Below are 16291 nucleotides of genomic sequence, written 5' to 3' on the forward strand. Positions count from 1 at the left end.
TAGCTGGCTAAACGGGCAGGTTTATTTAGACCTTAGAGATCACTCTGTAGAGATATGTAGATAGAACCCTATTCCTTCTCATAACTCCTTGTGTTCCATTGGATGGTTTATTTAATTCCCTGTTGGTGACATTTTGATCATTTCCATCTTTACTATTATAGAGTCCCATAATAAATAACAAGTTGTCCCTAACTCTTGTGTATTTTGACACTATGTCTGAGAGAGAGATTCTTAGAACTAGGATTGCTGGGTCAAAGGATAAATGTGTATAGAATTTTACACAGATAGTGCCAAATTGTTTCATTTGGAGTTGTACCATTCTGCATTCCCACCAGCAGTGTAAAATAAAAGCTAAACGTATTGCCTTGTGTCACAGAGTGAAATTGCTCTGTAGGGTTTTCTTGGCTGTACTCTTTATGGAAGCTGGCTACCACCTTCCTTCTAACCAAATGACCTTCAAGTCCATGCTAACTCATTGTGATCTTAGGATAGAGTAAAACTGCCCCCATAGAGTTCAAAGTTAGTAGTCTTTACAGAAAGGAGCCCTGAAGGTAAAGTAGGCTGTGTACTGGGCCGCTGGTCACAAGATCAATGATTCAAACCCACTGGCTGCTCCTCAGGAAAATGTTGAGGCCGCCTGGTCCTATAAAGATATATTGTCTTGGCACAGTTCTGCCCTATCTTGTAGGCTTGCTGAGTTGGAAAGGCAGTAGATTTTTTCTTTTTGGAAACACACTATCGCTTCTTCCTCTGAAAGATTGCCTAGCTTTGAATCACCAAGCTCTAAGCCCATCACGCCACCAAGGGCTCCAAACCCTACTGCCATTGAGTCTATTCTGACTCACGGTGGCCCTGGAAGAGAGGAGAACTGCTCCTGAGGGTTTCCGAGACTGACTTTGTGGGAGCAGAGAACCTCCGTTTTCTTTCTCAAGCAGCCGGTGGGTTTAATTGCCAACCTCAAGGTTAGCAGCCCATTGCTTAACCCCTTGTGCTAATGAGGCTTCTTGAGAAGTGTATGCTGCTATGGTAAGAGACCGCCCAGTTAGTTTCCACTCTTAACCCATCGTATGTATAGCAGAATCGAACGCTTCCCAATCCTGCACCAGTGTGACAGTTGTTAACTTTTGAACCCTTTGTTGTCACTGTTTGAGTCTGTTTCCTTGAAGGTCTTCCTCTTTTTCATTGACTTTCAGCTTTACCAAACATGAAGGCCTTTTCCAGGAACTGGTTTCTCCTGATAACATGTCCAAAGTATTTAAAAGCAGGTCTCACCATCTTAGCTAGCTTCTAAAGAACTTTCTAGCTCTACTTTTTCCAAGATTTGTTTGTTCTTTTGGCAGTCCACAGTAATTTCAGAATTCACCAGGACCATAATTCAAATATATCAATTATTCTGCAGTTTCCTTATTCATTGTTCAACCTGCACGTGTATATGAAATGATGGAAGACACCATAGCTTTGGAGTCAGGCACACCGTGATCCTCAAAATGACATCCTTGTCTTCAACTCTTTAAAGAAGTCTTGAGTGGTTGTTTTGCCCAGTGCAATAAAGACGACATAAATTTATTGACTGCTGCTTCCTTGAGCATTGGTTGTGGACCCAAGCTATATGAAATCCTTGATAACTTCGATCTTCGTTTATCACATGATCTCCTTTGGTTGGTTTGAGTATTTTGGTTTCCTTTACATTGAGTTGCGATCCATACCAACGACTGCAGCCTTTGCTTTTTCATCAGCAAGTGCTTCAAGTTCTCACTTTCCACAAGCCAGGTATCTGTACATCAGAGGTGGTTAATAAGCCCGCCTCTCTGTATATGCAGTCCCCAAATTAAGATGTGACAGTGACCTACACTTAAAATGGTTTTTGTGTTGTTTTTAAATATGTAATTGTTAGTAATAGATACTACGTGCAATGTTAAAATAGATCTAAATGCTGGCTTGTAGTGTTTCCATCCCCAAAAACAAAGATGGGATTGATAAAGATAACTGATAATACAAAGCAATAATAATTGCAACTTCTGAGTTCCGTGAGCTCTGACTTAAGAGACAGAGTCTCGAGCCACGAAGCTGTGCAGGCCGGTGTGTGTGTGTGTGTGTGTGTGTGTGTGTGTGCGCGTCCACACATGCATGCGCGTGAACACTTAAGTGGACAGTTAGAGATGGATGGGCAGGAATTTGGCTTCCAGTGGGTGTTGGCATTCCACTTATTTCTTAGAAAGGTTCCTTTGTCCTTTTAGAGCTGCTGCTGAAACACTGAAGTAAACCTATAAGAATATTAGGGTTTTATTGTGTTTTTGGAGAGATTGAATGTCCAAGCCATTTTATTAAAGAATTTGTCATTCGTCCTCTAACAGTTGTATGTTCCAAAAGAATGTGTCAGGAGCTGTTATTAGGCTGAGAAACCAACAAGAAATTTTTATGTGCTTTGGGGTTTATATTGTTTCACAATCTATTTTGATCTTTATTGCAATCAACTAGGTAAAGCTCTACATTAGACTCTCATTATTTATGTTCCCTGGCAGAAATTTTTATAAACCTCATGGAATTTTAATGCTCTTTGGGAAACAAAGCCTAAGTCCAAATTCTTTTTCTTTCAGATGATTTTTCTAAGAAAAGAACTTAAGTTTCATAGATTGGTTTAAGAATACTGGAGTGTATATATATTTATTATTTAGCAATTGGGGATCATAAGATGAAAGTGTGTAGATAAGTTTGAAGTTAAGCCTTTACTTTGAGTGGGCCATTTTCCTGAGCTGCCCTGCCCTTTCTGGAGCTGAAGGGCAAGTGGGGTGACGTGTCCTATGTGCCACTCACACTCTAAAAAGTAGGTGAGGGCTCTAGAGGTCAGACCTTGGGGGTCTAGGTTTAAAGTCCAATGAACTGTATGCTGTTTTGAATGAATCTTCAGGAATGAATTCTTTTGAAACCCTTTTAAAAAAGTAAGAGCAAGAACTCAGCATATTATTAGTCAGATTTCTAGTTCAATAGAAAATTTTGGTTATACATCTAGATTTCCATGATTAATTAGAGTATAGTGTAATATTCTACTTCAGAAGGGAGGTGCTCTGACAGTTCCGTGGTTAAGCACTCAGTTGCTAACCAAAAGGTGGTGGTTCAAACCCACCAGCCACGCCATGGCAGAAGGATGTGGCAATCTGCCCCAATGAGACTTACAATCTTGGAAACCATGTGAGGCAGTTCTTCTCTGCCCTGTCAGGTTGCTGTGAGTTAGGAGTGACTCAGCAGCAACTGGTGTGGACTTGTAATTCCACTCTGGACCGAACACTGACTGAAGGCTGGAGGGTCCAATGCCCCCGAGGCACCTCAGAGGAAAGTCCTGGGGATCTAATTCCAAGGAGTCAGCTCAGCAACAAGGTACTTAACTCCACCACACCACCACCTCTCCCATCTGTGGATAAGGTGGGGCAAATCATTGTTTTATGGAGAAGGTGGTTTGTGGTAGGCACTCTTCTATTAAGTGGCTGCACTCGATTGGAATCCATGTACTTCTGACACCAAACTCATGCTCTCTCTGCTTCAACACACTGGAAGAAAAAGGGAAAGGTATAGGAGGGAGTCACAAGATTGAAGGAATTTACTCAACTGGGTGCCAAACTGGATGTGGGGAGTAAGAGACCAGAGTGGGGAGAGACATGAGCCCGGCAGGGGATCGCCTGCATGGGGAATGGATCCTCTTCTGTATATAATTCTAGCGTGAGATGCTGTGGTATCCAAGGAAACTCAAAAAGGTTGTGAGGGGGAAAAAAACTCTTTTAATAAATTTTCTTCGTTTTTGAAGCCCCTTCATTTCTGGTTGAAGGCATCCAGTAGGCACTTAGAACCCAGGATGCTGTGCTGGTGGTGGGAGTCTTTTGTTAGGGAACACAAAGGAGTCGAGCAGGATAGGTTCTTTAGGAGGTTATGCAATCCTTGGCCTGCTAGGGGGCTGCCCTGTGTTTATAGACCCTCGGGTGCTTAGAACAGTGTTTCTGTCGGTTTACATAATATGGCTGTGTGTTTCCTTCTCTAGTGAAGGTAGGTTATTTCAAAGACATGCTCATCTTGATTTATTCATATATGTCTTCATGTTGAGGTGACACCGCATATGCAATAAGGGCACTGTAGTAGAAAGACAGGCATCCATATGGGAAGTTAGTTTTGGGTGAGACTAGCCTGTGTGTCCTTGTACATTTCCCGCTTGGAATGTCTGTACAGAGGGTAACTGACATGGCCCGAGCTTCAAGCCAAGACAACTTATTGAAACAGCAAATCAAGAGCTGTTTTTTAGTAAATTTCTTTTAATATGTTTCATTTTTCTAAACCAGAAAAACTTTATTAAAAACAAATTATACACTTGTTATTCAAGTAGTATTGTACTTGTGCAACCAGTAATGCTGTGCCTTATGAAGAACCACAAACATGACACTAATAGAAACTGTATTCTTTTTTTTTTTTAAGTCATTTTATTGGAGGCTCATACAACTCATCAAAATCCATACATACATCAATTGTATAAAGCACATTTGTACATTTGTTACCCTCATTATTCTTTCTTTTTAATTATTGAGGGCTCGTACAATTCTTATCACAGTCCATATATACATCCATTGAGTCAAGCACATATGTATACCTGTTGCCCTCATCAATCTCACAACGTTTGCCCTCTACTTTAGCCCTCAATATCGTTTGCTGAAACTGTATTCTGAGACCTTAAGTGCCTTAAAGAATCATGATGGTGCAGTGAGTTAAATGTTGGGCTACGTAACGAAAGGTCAGCCATTCAAACTGACAAGCCGGAGGATGCGACTTTCTGTTCCCATACGGCCTAGGAGCCCTGCTGGAGCAGTTCTCTGCCCTATAGACTCACCCGCTAGGCCCCAGAACAGACGCGGCAGCAGTACCCGTCACTCCTTAAAAGAAAGAGGGTCTTGGTTTAGAATTTTTTTAAAAAGGAAAAACATATTTGATGCCCTTTCAGAGTGGCCTGCCAAGTCTATCCAGAGGTGCCTTTGAAGAAAGGTGTGACAAGATACACTTGGAGAAGATTAGTCCTTGGAAACCTTGTGGAGCCCAGTTCTAATGTGGCACACCAGAAATTGCCGTGAGTTGGAATCAACCCTATGGCACCTGGTTTCTGAATCAGATAGAACAGCCACATACCTAAGTTTTGAGGGTGTATGAACAAGACTCAGTGTTTCAAAATGTTTGGTGGCGTCTAAACCCATTACTAATACATATAGGTATCCTCCACTTTTCAAAAGCTGCTGTGTGCCACGCCCCTTTTATGAAAGGCCTACATGAACATTGTTTTCGCTAGCAGAAAAAAGTCCAAAGATTTTCTATTTGACTAAAAAAAGGCTAACATGAAACTAGCATTTGACATTTTTAGGAAGTTAGGTCTTAACAGAGGAGCAATGAGAGTGGCATCGCCAGATTCCTTCCCCGGGGACTACTCAGCATCTTACCCTCATGCCGCCAGAGCTTTGAACTGTGTGGACTCTGTGTTCATGTCACTTTAGGTCTTGGGTCTTATTTGGTATGATTTGGTGCTTTATTTTTGGAGTCTGGGAATAGTACCAAAAAATTCCCATATAAATTAATGGTATTTGTGTCATTTTATACCATTTCAGCTTGTGAAAGGTTTCATAGAACACTACTTTCAGATAGCAGAAACCTGTAATAAGCACTCTGTAAATCTGACTGTGCCCCAGTGGTGATAGCAGCATTGTTTGCAATAACCAAAAGGTGTAAACAGTCTAAGTGCCACCACAGATGAATGAATATACAAAGAATTTTTATCCACATTTGCAGAGAAATGAAGTTCTGATATACACCACCACCTAGATGAATCTTGGAAATGGTGAGTGGCACTCTGGCTGAACTAAAGGAAGATACTGGAATGCTGAAAAGACAAACATCTGTCTCGGAAGAAGTACAGCCAGTGTTCCTTAGGGCAAGGATGGAGAGAGTTCATCTGACTTACTTCAGGGACGTTGTCAGGAGAGACCAGACCCTGGAGAAGGACGTCGTGCTGGGTGAAGTAGAAGGCAGTGAAAGAGGAGGCCCTTGAGGGGATGGGTTGACACCGTGGCTGCCACACCGGGGTCAAGCACAGGGTTGTGAGGCTGGTGCAGCAGCGGGCAGTGTTTTGTTCTGTTGTGCGTAGTAAGATGAGCAGATTTTAACATTGATAAAGCAGGACAAAAGCGGGACACCATTGGTAAAACTCATATTCTGGCAAAATGGCCACATGGCAGCCGAAAACTGTATACCCTAGCTTGTGCATTCTTCCAAATATCGGGACTTTTTTAAAACACCGCGGGATGCAGGAAAAATTGTTAAAAATCAGGACGTCTGGTCACCTTAGCGTAGGGTCGCTGTGGGTTGGAACGGACTCCGTGGCGCCCAACAAAACAGTATAAGGAAGGTCAGACACTGTCATTAGAAAGCTTTGAATACCTGCCATGCTCCTTAAATAATTACTTCCCCAGTATTCCCCAGTTTTTGTTTCTAATAGACTTCTGTGTGTTCTCCGAATGCCAAACTTCAGAAATAGACTCAGTACCTTTACAAAGCAACACAGCTACTGAATTGGTAGCTCTGTTTTTAATGATCTAGTGTAATTCTACACTCGAAGGAGGAATGCAAAACACTAAAAAGCTTTGTGGTTTCACCAGTATTTAGCTCATTGTTCCTTGAGCGTTGTAGAAAATACATGGTTAAATCTAAATAAGAATTTCGCTGAATTTTTGTTGGCTTTTCCTAAGTAATAGAAGTTATCTCTGGTACCTTGCATTGTGCTGTTTTTTTGTGGGAGGAGAAAAAATATAGAGAAGACGTACCAGCCTGTGGCCCTTGAGATGCGTGCAGCGGTTGGGTGACTTCATATTTGCAGTAAATCAGGCGGCAAAACATGTTCATCTGCCAAATGGTTGGCTATCAAATTATAGAAAGAGTACTATGTGCTTAGCATAGTAGATGTGGGAGTGACAGTAAAACCAATTACAAGTTTGTTTATGTACCTTTTATTTATTTTTATTTTATTAAAAATTACCTATATTTACTTTTATTTCATAGCAGTGTTAGTAAAGAAGCTTTGCCTGTAACCGTCAATAGACATTGATTTAAAATCCTTGATGTTTGGTTCATATTCCAAAGCCATAGGATTACAAAGTCAGAAAGTGGATCTTTCTGTTCTTTTACTCCTGTTTCATCATTTCTCAGACGAGCAAAGGGCCCCAAAGTGATTGACTAACTGGGTCTGTCTAATAGCCCCGTATAGAGACAACACAGTAGCTAGAGCATGGGTTTGATTGCATCTCTTCTCATACAACTTATTATTAAAGTTATCATAGTATGTAGTAACTGAGAACATAGATTATTGTTGTATTTTCAATTATTTGCTCTTTTGGGGCAGGGCAGGGGAGGGAGGAATCAAGACAAATGATCTCTATTGACAGAGAAGAAAGCTGAAGTGACGTGTCTAATGTCGCATAAGTAGGACTAGAACCTGGATTTCCAGTCTATGGGGTTGCCTTTTTTTTTTTTTTTTTTCTCAACAATCCCTATTGATTTTCCACATTATTGCCATTAGGATTACTTCCAAATTATTCCTACTAGAAAACGTACTTGTCACAGCAGTCCTGAAGGATTTGAGTCTCTTGCACATCTTTGAAAAGACCCAGGGTTCTATAATTAACATTCTTTATTCAGAATCAAAATGGAAAGTAAGCAGGGCATGGTCAGACTCAGCATGCACTCGCTGCCTCCCTCCACCCTCATCCCCCTCTCAAGAGCTGTTGCTGAGCACCGCCGAGGTCTGTCTCTGTGTTTGCATACAGTCTGTGATTGTTGAAGATTGATTTTCCCCCCCGTCAACATTAGAATTCTATGGAACGTTTTCATTCTTTAACTTTCGTGTTCCTCTTTTATTTCCTGTAACTTAAAAAAACTTCGATGAAATTTTTCCTCCTTGATTTAAAAGATGTCACCTATAACATTGTCTCCAATTTCTCTTCTCAGGACCCCTGAGCAGTGCCCAAGTGTTGTGTCGTTGTTGTCAGAGAGCTACAATCCGCACGTGCGCTACGGAGCTGCCATGGCCCTGGGGATCTGCTGTGCTGGCACAGGAAACAAGGTGAAGCCCAGAGTCGGTGGGGTCAGGGCCTTCCTGGCGCCAGACTGTTTTCCCCCACAGAAAAGTTTATGCAACAGCTGTACAAATACAAGTGTAGTCATCTGTAAGACTGAGCCAGCTTCTCAAAGCTTTCTGGGCCTCAGGACTTTACTGTGCTGATGGCCAGGAGCCACTGTGGAACAAACCGTGGCTGGTAGAGCTGTACCTTGAAATGGTGCCGTTGAGTTTCTTTTTGTAAGCATCAGTAACTTTAAATATTTTTTTTTTCCTTCAAAGAACTACTCGCTATGAGCGGTTATTTTTAGCTCTTTAATCCGCACAACTAGTTTATGGTTAGAGGAGCCCTGGTGGCACAGTGGTTATGCGTTGGGCTGCCAACCACAGAGTCAGCAGTTCGAAGTCCTCAGTGTCACAGCTGCTCAGTAGAAAGATAAGACTTCCTACTGCTGCAAAGAGTTAACAGTCTCAGAAACCCCCAGAGAGGGGCAGTTCCATGTCCCATAGGCTTTGTTCTAATCTGGAATCAACTGGATGGCAAAGTTTTGTTTGACTATATGGAAATAGGATCTGCGGCCCCAAGATCAACTCGGTTGATGAAGTTTTTGTTAGAAACAGGTCATTTAAATTGCTATATGCCTGTTTTCCCCCCTGGAACATATTTGAGGAACTTGGGAAGTTCGTGGGAAAATTCTATTTCTTTCTACACCATTTTCCATAAACTTTCTGAAGCCTTCTCATAGGAGATAAACGGGTCTTTAAGTGATTAAAGAGGAAAAATGCTAGATTAAGCAAGGTCTCGATTTGGAAGCAGTTCATCGTGAGTTTCACAAAGAAAAACACAGTGTATCGTCCGCAGCTCATTGACATGCAGTGTATGGGCATTTTCTCCCTTGGTTCTCTAGGTCACATCTGTTCTGTAAACTAAGGAAAAATAGTTAGATGTCTTATTGCATATTTTTCTCTCTCAAATCTCTAGTAGGCATTTATGTCAACCTTCATAAGTTAAATGTAAATTAGATTCTTCATCCCAGATAATTCTAAGCTTAATCTGATATCTAGGCACAAATGCTCTTTGAGACACAGCCTCTGAGAAGTTAATTCAATGAAAAAATTTTATTACACATCCTAAATAAGTCTGTTTTATTTCTGGATCATGTGTGTGATGCAAATATCAGTACCTAGCTGGCTGAAGTTAAGTTCTTTGGATTTTTTGTTTGTTTCTTAAGAATCTGACGCACTTGTTTAACATTAAGATATATGTCTTTGGGGTTATATCACATAAATAACCTCAGAGGTCCTTTAACTTATAAATGAGAGACTTGATTATATTTTTATCTTGGCTACTTCTTAAAGAATGTTGGTAGTGGGTGTTTACTCTGAAAAACTCATTCCACTGCACAGTGCCATTACATTTTTCAGGTAAGCGGGTAGAGAAGATACTCTTAACTGGGGACCCAGGGCATTCCCTCTTAATAGTTCTGATTTTTTTAGGAAAAGACATCCACATGGAAAAGTTTTCCATAAAAGGACTCACTTTATTCTTCCTAAGGGTACTTGATAAATGACACACTGAATTGGGAAATGACTTTAATCATCATGTGACCCATTTTTCTGTCTTGCTCAGATTTATACCTTACCAGGGACATTGTAACATGTAACAAAGTGTTACATGAAACAAAACAAAAATCCTTGGCCAAATACAATGAATAAGGTTTGAGTTGTTTTATTATTAAGCTCCCAAAAGCTTTCTGCATGAGCATGTACACCTGAATCTACAAGAAGAGGTGCTGTGCTGTGTAGGAATCCCTCGATATATTTAAGCACAGAATGCTTTCTTCATAGAACTGATGTTCTGAAGAATGCGGTCTTGGATAGTATTGGTAAACGTTTTAGAAAATTCTAACTATGAAATCAATCTCGTCCTGTTTGATTTAATATTAATTGCCTTTTACTAGCAAATATAATCATCTACAGTATTACTTCATCTAATATTTGAGGGAAGTTGGCTACATAATGAGCAAAGTACAGATTTTGGAGTCAGAGTGGCCTAAGTTTGCTACTTCATATGACTTTGGGCAAGTTACTTAACCTAACTCCCAACTTCTTTACTTATAAAATGAGAATTCTAATGCCTATCTTTTAGGACTGTTGACAGAATTATTTAAAATAAATTCTGTAAAGTACCTAGTGCTGTGCCTAGAAAATAATAGGTGCTTATCAAAGTCTGGTCCCATTTTCTCTTCATTTCCTAGTGACCTCTTGTAGCCCAAGATTGAAGGACTTGTGAAATCCTATAGTTGAGGATTTCACCTACATCCATTATATTGAGACCATGTATGTCCAATTCTGAACTGTTATATTTATATATGAATTGACCCGGCCTTATTTACTTGTTTGGATGAAAGAAATCAGTGTATCTTGACATAAAATATAATGAGTAAGTAACATGAAAATTCAGCTCTGTCATCTGAAAGGTTTTTTTGTTTTGTTTTTTAATCCTTTCAGGAAGCAATTAATCTGTTAGAACCCATGACAAATGACCCTGTGAACTATGTGCGGCAAGGAGCTCTCATAGCATCAGCTCTCATCATGATCCAGCAGACCGAAATCACTTGCCCAAAGGTGAGCACCCAGAGATTCTACTGGGAGAACTGGGAGAGAGGTGGTTCAGGTACATGTTCTTTGGAGGACTTTAAATTTCAGACACACTTATCTCAGGAGATAAAACACTTCTGGAGTAGAAAACTGCAGAAACTTTAAATATGTAATCCACCTTAAATGTATTTTTTTACATATTTAATATCACTTTAATTAAGTATATATCTATGACTTGAAAATGAGAGCATATGGAATGGTCAAAGAAGCCCTGGGTACATAAATTTTCTCCCTCATTGAGCAGATTCAGCAAACTTGTGTTTCAGCAAAATAGACAGGGTAGGGATGGAGAAGAGAGAAATTTCTAGAACTGATTATACATTCTAATATTATGGAATTTTTCATTTCCATTTAGTAACTCTGATTTATGTTTCATTTATCCAACTTTTTAAAAAAAATCATTTTCAGGATTTACAAAGACTGAATAATTACAAAGATAGAAACAACTTCTTGTCTTTTAAAAAATAATGTTACTTAATGTATTATATCTTGTAGAATAAAATTATCTTCCGAGCACAGGCCATTTTCCTTTCTGTTTTTAGAAATAGCAGCTATGATGTGAGTAACTTCTGCTTCTTTGATTTCTGCTTTTGGAGGTTCTCCAGCTGAGTAATGTCATTGAAGAAGCACGTCTAGGCCATTGAGTGCACCTCCTCTTACAGTCATACAGAGACACGTCTGCCCTCTGACCTCACACGCTGCTTTCCTGTTACTGAACTGTCAAAAAGACAAATGTCGTACCATCTTCCCATCCTCTGCTGTAGTGTTTCATGAATTTGACAGCCATAAGCTCTACCCCACCAATGGCAGAATCCTTTGGGATGGGGCATTGGATAGAAATGGCCATATGGTTGGAGTAATCTTTTTTCAGTTTCAAAAAATGTTGTTGAACCAAATCTTCACTGGTGTGAATACACAGAGTGTACTCTCCTCTTCAGGAAGGAAGTATCTGCATCTGAGCTGTGAGTTAAAACTGTTCACATAGAGTTACACTGGATAACTTTGCCACTGATATAAGCTGGCTGAGGTAGTTAACTGTGGATCCCAGTGACTATTAGAATAAAGATATATGATGGTGTGGACCGCAGATTATCTTTTAGGAAACACTATCCCTTAGATTGACTGTTTTACTCAGTTCATGAACGCTCGCTCGCTCGCTCTCTTTTTTAATCGCTTTATAGGGGGCTCATACAATTCTTATCACAATCCATACATACATCAGTGTGTAAAGCACATTTGTATGTTCATTACCCTCATCATTCTCAAAACATTTGCTCTCCACGTAAGCCCCTGGCATCAGCTCCTCATTTTACCTCCTCTCTCCCCGCTACCCCTTCCCTCATGAACCCTTGATAATTTATAAATTATTATTTTGTCATATCTTACACCATCTGATGTCTCCCTTTACCCACTTTTCTGTTGTCCATCCCCCAGGGAGAGGCTATATGTAGATCCTTATAATCGGTTCCCCCTCTCTGCTCCACCCTCCCAGTATCGCCAGTCTCAGCACTGGTCCTGAAGGGTTATCTGTCCTGGATTCCCTGTGTTTCCAGTTCTTATATGTACCAGTGTACATCCTCTGGTCTAGCCGGATTTGTAAGGTAGAATTGGGATCATGATAGTGGGTAGCGAGGAAGCATTTAGGAACTAGAGGAAAGTTGTATGTTTCATCATTGCTACACTGCACCCTGGCTGGCTCGTCTCCTCCTCACGACTCTTCTGTGAGGGGATGTCCAGTTGCCTACAGATGGGCTTTGGGTCCCCACTCTGCACTCCCCCTCATTCACGATGATATGATTTTTTGTTCTTTGATGCCTGATAACTGATCCCTTTGGCACATGGTAATCACACTGGCTGGTGTGCTTCTTCCATGTGGGCTTTGTTGCTTCTGGGCTACATAGCCCCTTATTTACCTTCAAGTCTTTAAGACCCTAGATGCTATATCTTTTGATAGCCGGGCACCATCGAGTTTCTTCACATTGACTTACGCACCCGCTTTGTCTTCAGCCATCCTGTCGGGAAGGGGAGCATGGAATGCCAGTTTAATAGAACAAAGTAGTTTTGCATTGAGGGAGTACTTGAGTGGAGGCCAATGTCCATCTACTACCTTAATACTAAACATAAATATATGCACATAAATCTATTTCCCCATCCTCATATATAAATATATTTACATATGTGCATGCCTTTATTTAGACCGCTATAAATGCCCTTTGCCTCCTAGCTCTTTCCTCTATTTCCTTTGACTTTCCTCTTGTGCCACCATCATGCTCAGCCTTCATTTGGGTTACAGTAATTCCTCGGTTCATGAACTCTTAATGCTTAAACTATTTTATGGTTTTCAGTTACTAAGCAAAAATGATAGAGAGCTTTATTCACTACAGTTATAATCACTTTCTTTGTTATCTCTTTTTTAATCCAATAATTACCACCAAAGCAATATGGGTATTCTTTTGAAGTGGTAGAGATTTTGCTGAAAAGAAAAACCTGCTTGCTAGCTCTGAAGAGAATTAAGTTAGTTACAGGATCCTAGTCACAGGGCTACAAACCAGTACATGTAATAGAGAAAACAACTCAAAAGCAAACATCAAATGTTAATTTTTAATTTCATTAATAATTATAACTTCTCAAAGAGACACACAAGAGACATTTCTCAGATAATTTGTGAGATTCACAATGGAAATTTTTAAGGAAATATTTTATATAACAATACTTCACATCCCTTTACAGAATGCTATCTTAGCAGCCTGCTCTGCGTTTTGTGGTTAGTTTAACTCACTACTACATTTGTAGTAGTCTCTCAACAGAGACACGCACACATCTCTGCAGGATCACACACTACCTTAGGACGCCTTGGGGCCAGAGGTTCACGTGTAAGCAACCAGCTCTGCATTGCATTCACCATCTACTGGTCTGAACTAAAGCTACAGGCTAATGTGTCAGGAGCCGTCTTGAGCCATCTTTTCTGCTTTGTAGTTAACTGTATGTAGTCCACTATATGTAGTTAACTGTACTATTATCTCTCAACACCCTCACTCTCCTCTTTATGAGGGATTGATTTTTGTCCCACTTAAATAATAGCACTCAGGAATGAAATCTCCTATAGTGACTATTTGAACTTGTGCACATGGTGTGTCACATACAAAACGAGAGAAATATCATATGTAAGAACACATCTGGAAAAAAAAAAGAACACATCTGGTATTTCTCCTTGCCTGATACCCTCTGACCTAAAGCCTTGTACAAAGACGCTTCCTCGCCACTCACAGTGGCATTTATGAATGAGAATCATATTTGGCCAAGGTTGATTAGCCTCTGCATTTCTAAAGTAAATCATAGTTTGGGTAAATCAGACTTTTATGAACCATCATGGTAACCTTAATAAGACTTCTGTAAGGAAATGTGTTCTTCGATGCAAACAATTGCCCTTGTAAGGAAATTTAAGCCGCATTAGACATTTATAACTATAATCTATATCTATATTACTGTACTGTTGCTTTAACTTAGGGCCCTGGAGATCAGTGCAAGGGTAGGGGTTGGTAATAAAAAGTATGAGCGACTTGGAAGCCCGTAAACAAAATAATGCTAATACAATTGAGAAGGGAACTAATAGCATCGTTTGGGATCCTGACACTGGGGAAATCACCACAGCATCTGTGGTGAACGATAATGTGCTGGACATATTTGACCTTCCCTCAATCAGACGTGCCACCCTTCTTTAATTATTCTGACACGAACCTTTTCTTCTACGGCACTCTGTTTCTATGCCTTGCTGGGCTCAGTAATTCGTTGCAATGGCCACACAGAACTCCCAGAAATATACATAATTAAGGCAGTTTACTAGGAAAGTTAGTACGTTACCACAAGTCAGGATCAGCAAACAGTAAGGGTACAGTCATTGGTTCACAACACCTCTCCTCAGCCAGAAGCCAAGTCTCTGTTTGGTCTTCAGCCTCCGCCATGTTGCTTCCTTGGCCTTTACCCCATGGACCAGGAAGCCAGCCCTCCTGTTGCTCTGTCTCACAGTCTGAGGCCAGAGGAGTAGACGGAACCCCATAGTCTTAGGACTGCTCCTCTGAGTCTCCGTGCCACAGTCTCTGATGCATCTGGTCTTCAGACAGAGATCTTTAGCATGCTCTCCCACCTGCTCCTGCACTTTCTCTCTGTGTCCCAGATGGCTCTTAGACATGGATGGCTTTGATGGAGGTATGGTTGTCCTTTAGCAGACTATACCCCCAAGGAAGGAAAGTATCTTAAGTCAGACCCTCTAGTAGGGTTTAAAGATGCCTCCAAGGAAACCAGAAGTCTGGCTTATCTCACACCCTGTGCGAAGGTCTGGAGTTGTTGGGAGCCATCAGGGCAGTTCCAACTCATCGTGACCCAGTGAACAGCAGAGCAGTGCACTTCCCAGTCCTGTGCCCTCCTCACAATCGTTCCCATCCTTGAACCCATTGTTGCAGTCCTGTGTCCATCCATCTTATTAAGGACCATTCTCGTTTTCCCTTCCCCTGGACTTTACCAAGCATGATGTGTTTCTCCAGGGATTGAGCTCTCCTGACAACATGTCCAAAGTACATGAGATAAAGTCTTACCATCCTTGCCTCTAAGGAACATTCTGGCTTTACTTCTTCCAAGATATTTGTTTGTTCTTTTAGCAGTCCGATATTCACCAGCACTACATCCAAATACATCAGTTCTTCAATCTTCCTTATTCAGTGTACAAATTATATATGTATGTATGTATGTATGTATGTATGTATGATGATGCAACTGAAAGTATGGTTTAGGTCAGGCACACCTTGATCCTCAAAATAACATCCTTGCTTTTCAACACTAAAAAGGTCTGTGCAGCAGATTTATCCAATGCAATATGTCATTTGATCTCTTGATTGCTGCTTCCACAGGCATTGATTGTGGAGGCAAGCAAGACAAGTCCTTGACAACTTCCATCTTTTCTCCATTTATCATGATGTTACCCATTCGCCCTGGTGCTGTAGTGGATACATGTTGGGCTGCTAACCACAAGGTCTTCAGTTCGAAACCACAAGCTGCTCCACTAGAGAAAGACAAGGCTTTCTACTCCTGTAAAGAATTATAGTCTTGGAAACTCATCGGGCAATTTCTACCCTGCCAGTGGGGTCGCTGTTGAGTCAGCACCTACTCAATGGCAGTGTGTTTGTTTTATTTTTTGAGACCTATTGGCCCCGTTACAAGGATTTTTGTCTTCTTTACATTGAGTTGTAATCCATGCTGAAGGCTGTAACCCTTGATCTTCATCATAGTGCGTCATGCCCTCCTCACTTTGCACAAGCAGGGTGTGTCATCTGCATGTTGCCAGTTGTTAGCTCATAAGCCTTCCTCCAATCCTGATGCTGCGCTCTTCTTTATACGATGCCGTTTCTCTGATTATTTACTCAGCACACAGATCGATCGGATAGTGAGTATAGAGGATACAACCCTGACGCACATCTTTCCTGATTTTAAACCACGCAGTGCCCC

General features: G+C 40.8%; 1 protein-coding gene across 1 annotated transcript in view; it reads left to right on the forward strand.

Moving 5' to 3' along the window:
* The window catches only part of PSMD1 (proteasome 26S subunit, non-ATPase 1), a 98113-nt gene that overhangs the window by 59826 nt on the left and 21996 nt on the right, over positions 1-16291 (forward strand). Inside the window, exons 17-18 of the mRNA XM_004701672.3 lie at positions 8023-8137; positions 10643-10759. Of these exons, the coding sequence (XP_004701729.1) occupies positions 8023-8137; positions 10643-10759 (232 nt within the window). The remainder of the gene's footprint in view (positions 1-8022; positions 8138-10642; positions 10760-16291) is intronic.

The sequence above is a fragment of the Echinops telfairi genome, unplaced genomic scaffold (assembly GCF_000313985.2).
Source record: "Echinops telfairi isolate 266 unplaced genomic scaffold, ASM31398v2 ScPeMD7_3;HRSCAF=10, whole genome shotgun sequence".
NCBI classification, from domain to species: Eukaryota; Metazoa; Chordata; class Mammalia; order Afrosoricida; family Tenrecidae; genus Echinops; species Echinops telfairi.